Below are 8214 nucleotides of genomic sequence, written 5' to 3' on the forward strand. Positions count from 1 at the left end.
GACCTCTAAGGAAGGCACCGGCATTAGCGACTAGGCTTCATTATGTCAGGAGCCTAGACACAAATACACATCCTTCCTTGTCATTTAAATGAGCATGACTAGAATACAGAAATTTAGAAAAATACTCTTTTAGGCAAGAGTGCAGGCACTCGCTCAGAGCCCGGATAGCTCAGTCGGTAGAGCATCAGACTTTTAATCTGAGGGTCCAGGGTTCAAGTCCCTGTTCGGGCGCTAGGTTTTTGTAGACCTCTATACATACCTACAGAGCTCTATCTGCCATTATGTATTACTTGACGAGAGCAATATAATAGCAAAACGATTTCCTTCTTTTAAAAAGAGATGTAGATAAATGAATTGGGAACGGAATTTCGTCCAGTGGTAATAAGAGGGAGCAGCACTGTGTCTGTAAACCAGGAATACGAGTTTAAATTTTCTAAAAGTCACATGAAGAAGAGTAAAAAGAAGTTGGTGAGGTTACTTTTAATAGTATATTTCACTTAAAACAAATATTTGAAAATCTTATTCTAACTTGAAACTGGTATTTTAAAGTCAGCATTTTAACTAAATTTTTGGTCTTTCGTAATCTTCAAGTTTAGAAGGAGCATTCCTATCTCAGGTACTCGATAACCACATCTAGTAGTTCGTTTCCCTCATGCTTTATTTCGCTCCGGTAAATGATAAAGTTGGAGTGATATGCAAAGTAGGATGCAGAATAATGTATATAATTTCCGAGGCGCTATGAGCAGAGGGGGTTCCATGGTGTAATGGTTAGCACTCTGGACTCTGAATCCAGCGATCCGAGTTCAAATCTCGGTGGAACCTTAGCGTTTTCATGTTTGTAGTACCATCCAAGCAGATCGTTTTGGAGTTTTTCCCGTTGAGTAGTTGCAGTCTCTATCACAGACTGCCAGATAGAACTCACAGAAAATAGTTTACACACACTGGGATCTGTGCTGAATTTAAATATATGACATGATATGACATAATGTAATGTATTTCGAGACATGGTTACAAAGGAGATCGGTTATAAACAGGTCACTTTTAAGGTTGCTCACAAATCTCGGCTATGAATATGGAATGGGTCTTGGGTTCTGTTGGCAAGAGCAAGGAAGAAGGTTGGTGGTGAAACACTGGCCAAGCTTTGGTTGTCGTAAAACTGAATAAAGTCGCCTTTATTTATATAAAAGGTTCTCCTACTGCAGAAGGGTGGCGCCGGAGGAAAACTCTGGCCCTGGCAGCGGTGGGATTCGAACCCACGCCTCCGAAGAGACTGGAGCCTAAATCCAGCGCCTTAGACCGCTCGGCCACGCTACCCGCGTGAAAGCCACGATTTCCCGTTCTCTTCCTAAGAGAGGAGAAGGAAGCCTGCACAAAGATCACACCACACGAACCGACCTGGACTCCGTTTGCTGTGCACTTCAAACCCGGAGCGAGGAGCCCCAGAGACCCTGAACGACGTAGTCTAACGAGGCGAAACAAATGAACCAGAAGACACCGAGATTTACGGCAAAACAAGTTTATTGAGTGGGATCAGATCTGGGCACCGAGCAAGCCTGAGCTTGGTAACGCTAGGAGCAGCCCGAGCTTTGCACCGCTGGCTGGCTCAGAGTCCGCGACGGCCCCTCCTGCTCCTGCGCCTGCGCCTGCGCCCACCCTGGCCCCCACCTAGCTCCCGCGTGTCCCACATCTCCTTCCGCTAGCCTGAGCTTCGCCTCCAGCTCCCGGGACGCCCCGCCCATTTCCGTGCACACACACTCCCGCGCTAGCTACCCGTCTTTTTTTTTTTTTTTTCTACGCTGGTGTCCGTAAGCTGGAAGAAGGCGCCGCCCGCCATGTGGCTCTGTGGCGCAATGGATAGCGCATTGGACTTCTAGTGACGGAATAAGCGATTCAAAGGTTGTGGGTTCGAATCCCACCAGAGTCGGTTTTATTGCTCTTTTCCGGGCTCTCATTTAAAAACAAACCCACTTTACTCTCAAGTCCGGTGTCAACCGCAAGTCGGTCGCTCGGCTCTTTACTTACCTGTCTGCCCCAGGGCTTGGGCCGTGGAGAGCAGGCCTAAGGGCGGGAGAAGGGCATGGGCAAGTGGGCGTGGCGCCGACATAGAGGCAGGCCCCTGGCCCGGGGACACACCGGGATTGAACAACCGTTTTATTCCATGCACTAGGGACTCGGGAAGGGACCGGGCCTGGGCTGGGGCGGAGAGGGTACAATCCTACGCACAGGGAAGTGGGGCGGGGAGGCAAGGGACAGGAAAATATATATTTATATAGATACTCTAATATAAACCACATCTCACCCGCGCGCTGAGCCCGCGCGCCCCGCTGCCCTCCTCGCCGGGACGCCCGCCCGGATCCCTCTCCTGCCCTCTTGGCTGGAGTCTCTACCCCACTCCCCAACCCCCGCCCCAGCCCCCCAAAAGCTCAGGGCCAAGGTCTCCAAAAGGCGGGCGGCGGGAGCGGCGGGGCCTTGGGCGCCCCGTCTGGTCTGTAAGGCGGCGGCGGCGGCGGCGGCGGCGGCGGCGGCAGCAGTCCGGTGAGGGGCGCCGGCGCGCCGGAATCCCCGGCGCGAGGGGAGCAGCGGGACGGGGACCAAGCGCAGCGGGGGCTGGGGGGGCCCTGGTGCGCGGGGGGGGCGCTGGTGCCGCGCGGGGCCGAGGATGGGCGAAGCGGGGTCCAGCGGTGGGCGCGGCGCTGGGAGCCCGGGCTCGACGGCCTCGGGCCGGGGCGGTTTGGGGCGCCGGTAGCCGTGCAGCGCGGAGAAGAGCTGGGAGCGGGCGGCCGGGCTGGCGTCGTGCGCGAAGGCCGCCAAGCGAAGCAGGCACTCGCGGAAACCCGACAGGTAGCAGCTGGCGAGCGCCTCGGCGTCCTGGCCTGGGGACCGGGGAGCCCCTGGTGCAGCCGGCGGGAGGACAGGCGGGCAGGGCGGGGGAGGGGGGGCGCCCAACGGGGGCGGGGTGGGGGGGGTGAGGGAAGGGGCGGGGCGCGGAGGTACCCAGGTCAGACGGGCGCACAGACGCAGACGGGAGACCAGATGGACGCGTAGAGAGGGGGGTGAGAGAGACACAGAGACAGACACGCGCAGGTGTCATTAACCTCGCCGCGGAGCCCCGCGGGCCGCTCCCCCAGCGCCACCCCCGCCCGGTCCAGCGCACAGCCCGCCCCTTCCCCAGCCCGAGCCTTCCGGACCCCCCCCCCCCACATCCCCACCACCGCACCCTCCCTCCGCTGCCCCACCCCCCGCGCTGTACCCGGGGGCTCCACCCGGCTGCGCTCCCTCAAGTAGCCCACGGCGAACTCGAGGATCTCCGCTTTCTCCAGCTTCGGGTTCCGGAGGTTCTACAGACGGAGGGAGGCGGGGGGACGGGGGGGGGGGCGCAGAGACAGAAAGGGGTGGGGAGAGAGGGGGAAAGTGGCTGGGGGAAGAAGGGAGGGGCGGGTACGGGAGCTGCGGGCGCCCCCAGGACTCGTGACCGAATGTGGAGGTGACCAAGAAACACCACCACCACCACCACCACCACCACCACCACCCCGTCCCACCCTGAGACCAGACTGTCCAACCTGAGGGAGTGGAACCGATTCCCAACACGTGAGGAGTGAGTGTGTAGGAAACAGCAACCCGGATGGTGAAAACCACCGCAGAACTGAAGCTGGTTTGTTCGGGGGGTGGGGTGGGGTGGGGTGGGGTGGGGGTCGGGGCAGGAGGTAGAGGAGGACATTGAGAAACCCCAAGGGGGGGGAAACTGAGGCACGGCTGGAAGCTCAGTGTACAGAGCCAGACAGGAAACTCACAGACCCGCAAGGTGGCGAAGATCGAATTCTGAGAGCGAGAGAGGAGGGTGTGGGGTGGGGTTTCAAAGGCCAGGCTGGGGTCAAGGATGCCTTGGGACCAGGGTCACCACTCCAGCTTACGTCCCCACCCCGGTGGAAAGCCCTGGGGCCGGCGGTGGAACTGACCTGGTCCCTGGTCCTCTCCAGCAGTAGCAGCCGCAGCTCTTCCAGGCTGCGGTTGATGCGGTCCCGGCGCCGCTTCTCCACCAGCGGCTTCAGCATCTGTGACCAGCGGGGAAGGGAGAGCGGGCCGACCGGACCGGGACTCAGCGCCGCCACGCGAGCGTCCGATCCTGCCGCTGGGAAAACCCATGCGTCCCTTTCCCCCCCCGAGTCCCTGGTCGCCTAGGGCTGCTCCGTGCATCCATCCCCTCTTCCTCCCTCCTTCCCAGCGCCCTAGGGTCGGGTTCAGAGGCTCGCCCCCACTTCTCCCCGCTCCCTGCCCGCTGCCCCTTCTGTGCTCCGCTTCCTCTTGTCTCCCGTCTGTGACTCTCCTCTCTCTACATCTCTATCTGGTGTGGTCTCCCTCTCTGTGAATCAGTGAAGAACTTTGGGGACACTCTTTGCCCCCCAACCCGCGCGGTGCGGCTCGGAGTTGGTAGCCCAGGGTGAAAGGGAGACACACAGCCCGGCCAACCACACCGCCCCTCCTCGCTCAAGCCCTTCCAGGCACTCGCCTACAAGTCGCCACTGGCTCTCCTAAAATCACCACCGGGGCTCGCACCTCTGGAACCAACGACTCAAAAGTCTTCTCTTTGAGTCAGACGTGGTTCACAGCTGCTGACGGACAGACAGCGTCCATAGCCTCTCCTCCTTTTGTTCCCGCCTCCCTCCCCCCCGGCTCTGTACCCTAGCTTATTTTTTGCGTCAGTAGCGCGCACTCCATGGCCTCGAACTCGCGGTAATCCACCTGCCTCAGCGTCCCGAGCGCTAGGGTGGGCCACGGTGCCCAAATTCTGGCACTCTCCGGCGCCCTCCAGGCCGCAAGCCGCAACCCACAGTAATTCAAACCCCTAGACCTTGGCTGCCGCCGCCCACGCGAGTCGGGCTCTGACCCTGTCCTCTTCATACTTTACAGGTTCTTTGGGTCGCACGAGCGCCTCTGTCCTTTTCAGTCCTGCGTCTCCATCCTCACCCCTAACCCACAGTGTGAGGACCTGGAAGCCCTCTGGCCGGAACAGGGGACTCCCTGCTCCCTCCCTTCCCACCTCTCACCTTGGGGCCGTCCCTATTCTCAGCTCGATCCCGAGTGACCATTGCGCGTCCGGACCCTGCGGTGGACACAGCGCGTGCTCCCTAGATCTTTATACCCCTCCTCGGCAGGGTAGGAGGGATGGGACCCGGACCCGCCCCCTCGGGCTCCTGGATGCCTGGGGCAAAGACCCTGGCACGAGGCTCCCGGAAAGGCGGGGACTGAGGGGGGAGGGGAAGGAGAGGAACTGGCCCCAAGTGTGGGAAGCGAGGGAAGGAAGGGGCCACAGGCTGGTTTAAGGACCCTAGGGCTGTATAAGAAGGCGGGACCCCACTGGAGGGAGGGGACGATTCGGGGGAGGGAGTTTAAGTGAATTGGGACACAACTCGCTTGGACATGGGATTTGGGGATCTCCTAGAGGAGTGGATTCCTTGGAGGCTCACTATGGCCTCGACCGCACTGAAATAAATGTTAGCACGCTGCAGCCTCCAGTCTGAATGCTGTGTCTCTTCCCCCAAGTGCCCCCCATCCCTTGGGCAGAAGGAGCAAGCCCTAAGGGTGCAGAGCAGGTCTGCCCGGTTCCGTTGGCTGGCTGTGGGGAGGCTCACCGCTGTACCTGTCCCTTCTTCTCAGTCCCCACAATAACTCCGCTGCTTATCCCTGCAGACCTAGGAGGATCTGCCCTCAGGCGGCTGTTACAGAAGCAAAGTGAGGGCCCCGAGAACAGATTTCCTTGAGGATGGCTGGACTAAGGGCGTGGGTGGGTGGGGGCAAAGGAAACTTCTTGGGGGGGGGGTGGAGGATGGAGTCCTTGAAGTACAAGTAGGAGTGAAGAAAGCTTTCCATTTACAAGCGTTTGATTTAAAACTAAATTCAGGATTATGGCTGACGGGAAACCCTCACACAAACGCACCGGAGTTACTTTCCTCTGGAGGCGATGAGTGACGGTAACGGAGCAGGAAAATGGGAGATTTGCTGAAGGGACAAGAAAGGATTGGTTACAAAGGGGGATCTTCACCCACCTCAAACCAACAGCATGACCCTCTACGGAAGGACGTGTCAACACTTGGAGACTTCAGGACGAAGTGCCTGAGAAGGTAAAACCGAAATTTAACGAGACAAGAAGACACGGGGGAAGGACAGAGTAAAGACAGGACTACAAACCGGGCCAGAGGTAGCTGCGGAGTCAAAGTGCAGCCTCCTCCTTCCAGAGGCCCTCCACACCCTGAGCGGTTTTTCTGGCCGAAGCTGCCTTGCCAAACGCAGAGCGGGAGGGGCCCAGACTTGAGAAGGGGCTCCCATTTGGGATTAGGGCCCCCCGTACATCCCACCTTCCCCTGCTTCAGCCAAATGGGAGCACAGATGTGTGGCCACAGCAGGCCCCGCCGCCCCCCTCCTTGGGAACCAGAATTGGGGCAGAGTTTTTCTCACCTGCACGTGAGGCTCGAGGGCCGGGGCAGTTGGCACCCGGGTGTGGGGCCGCCCCTGGCCATATGGAATGACTTTATGGCCCGGTGGCCGGATCCAAGGGGGAGAAAGAATGGCCTGGTGCTCCACCCACCTCAACCGTGCTTTACAAACCCTTTCCACGCTTAGAAGCTTGAGCAAGGCTAGCTCCGCCTTTGACAAGTTCAGATACATTCATTTGGAGTGTTTCTCTCGCCTGCATTGGTGGTTCAGTGGTAGAATTCTCGCCTGCCACGCGGGAGGCCCGGGTTCGATTCCCGGCCAATGCACGACTCACATTTTTTTTTTCTTTCCCTCGAACTAAGAAGATAAGATTGATGAAAAGCATCCTTTTTAGCTTAAACATTTCAACCCTTCGACCAACAGTGAAATGTAGCGTTTTGGTTTTGTAGTCGCCTTGGAAGCTCCAGAACTAGTCCCTGACTCCGCAGATCTGTCCCCCCCGACCCCACCCTACCCAGCCGGGGAGGTTCTGCTGCCTGGACACACCCACCCACGTCCGCACCTCCCGAGGCGCAACCGTGAGAAAGGACACGGAGCTGGGATCCCTGCCCAGGGGTCCTCTCCGCGGGGGAGGGCCAGGTCTTCCCGGTCTTTCTTTTCTCCTCTTCCTCTCGCTCCCTCTCATTTTCTGTTCTGAAGCGCCTTTCTGCTCTCTGCTGCGCCTTTTCCCCAGGTCCAAGGACCTGGGCATGTCAGCCTTCGGGTCTTTCGGGTCTCTGAGTGCTTCTCAGCGACTCCAGCTCTCTGATTTTTTTTCCCCCCCAGGTCTCTAGGCGACTTCTGCTAGGGTTCTCCTGGTCTAGAGTGGTCTCTTCTGAGTCTCGCGTCCCTCTGCTGCTCCCTCTCGGCGCCTCTCCCGGCTGTCCTGTCTTCTTTCCTGGTCCCTGTCGCCTCCGGGAACCCTGCGCTCCCACGCTCGCACCCCCGGTTCCCTGCGGTTCCCTGGCCCGCCCCTGGCCCGCAGCTTTGATCCCGCACGCGCCGCGCCCGGGGAGGGCGGGACCCGGCACGGCCACCTGCCGGGGCCACTTGTGAGCGACCCGGGGGCCCTGACGCCCCGCGCCGGCTTTCCGCTCCCCTCCGGAGAGCTCCGCCGCCCTCCGCGCCCCTCCTCCCGGCCTTCTCAGGTTCTCACAGTCTGAATTCCGGTTTAAGCCTTCCTCTCTCTCCCCTCTCTGTCTCTTTCAGCCTGGTGGGTCTCATCTTGGATTTGTGTCAGTGACAACGCTCCCTTCTCAGTTCCAAGCAGGGGCCATGGCCCTAGGAGAAAAGTAAACCATCTTGGCATCTCTGCCAGCCCAACTGGTGCATTTGCCCGCTCAGTCCTAGATCTGTGTGTGCTTGCTATGTGGCCACTATTATTAGGCATTGGGGTTACATTGGCCCTGAGCTCTCCTGAAATGCGCATTATTGGCGGTGTGGGGACAGGAAATGACCAAGAAGGCAGAAAAGAGAATAGGATAACTTCACGTGGTTGTAAGGATAATTGTAATGGCGTGACAGTGAAGGGCTGGTTTAGTCAAAGTGGTCAGAGGCAACCTCACGGTGGTGATAATATCTCAGCATGGTCACCCATGAGTCCAAGCAAAATGAATAAGTCCAAGTCCTCCTGTTGAAAAGAGATTTTTTTGGTGAGAGCTAAAGAAAGAACTTAGAATGAGAGCTACATGAGCAAACCAGGGGTGAGGGGGTTAATGGAGGGCAAGGGTGGGGGAAAGCGAA

General features: G+C 58.6%; 1 protein-coding gene, 1 long non-coding RNA gene and 5 other non-coding genes across 7 annotated transcripts; 5 read left to right on the plus strand and 2 right to left on the minus strand.

Moving 5' to 3' along the window:
- The first annotated feature begins 158 nt into the window (after positions 1-158).
- Trnak-uuu (transfer RNA lysine (anticodon UUU)) lies at positions 159-231 on the plus strand. The gene has a single exon. It is a non-coding gene; the product is annotated as a tRNA-Lys (tRNA).
- A 519-nt stretch (positions 232-750) lies between these two features.
- Trnaq-cug (transfer RNA glutamine (anticodon CUG)) lies at positions 751-822 on the plus strand. The gene has a single exon. It is a non-coding gene; the product is annotated as a tRNA-Gln (tRNA).
- A 410-nt stretch (positions 823-1232) lies between these two features.
- Trnal-uag (transfer RNA leucine (anticodon UAG)) lies at positions 1233-1314 on the minus strand. Its single transcript has one exon. It is a non-coding gene; the product is annotated as a tRNA-Leu (tRNA).
- A 522-nt stretch (positions 1315-1836) lies between these two features.
- On the plus strand, positions 1837-1924 carry Trnar-ucu (transfer RNA arginine (anticodon UCU)). Its single transcript is given in 2 exon segments — positions 1837-1873; positions 1889-1924. It is a non-coding gene; the product is annotated as a tRNA-Arg (tRNA).
- A 441-nt stretch (positions 1925-2365) lies between these two features.
- Positions 2366-6733, minus strand: Hes7 (hes family bHLH transcription factor 7). Its single transcript, XM_052756470.1, is given in 6 exon segments — positions 2366-2633; positions 2635-2891; positions 3251-3338; positions 3957-4052; positions 6045-6111; positions 6454-6733. Coding segments are annotated over 6 exon segments (780 nt in total). The 5' UTR covers positions 6516-6733; the 3' UTR covers positions 2366-2423.
- Positions 3412-5506, plus strand: LOC128122904 (uncharacterized). Its single transcript, XR_008222527.1, has 2 exons — positions 3412-3652; positions 3978-5506. It is a non-coding gene; the product is annotated as an uncharacterized LOC128122904 (long non-coding RNA).
- Trnag-gcc (transfer RNA glycine (anticodon GCC)) lies at positions 6688-6758 on the plus strand. The gene has a single exon. It is a non-coding gene; the product is annotated as a tRNA-Gly (tRNA).
- The last annotated feature ends 1456 nt before the right edge of the window (positions 6759-8214 follow it).

This window comes from Peromyscus californicus, unplaced genomic scaffold (genome assembly GCF_007827085.1).
Source record: "Peromyscus californicus insignis strain IS unplaced genomic scaffold, ASM782708v3 Scaffold_3__1_contigs__length_106647218, whole genome shotgun sequence".
Lineage (NCBI taxonomy): Eukaryota > Metazoa > Chordata > Mammalia > Rodentia > Cricetidae > Peromyscus > Peromyscus californicus.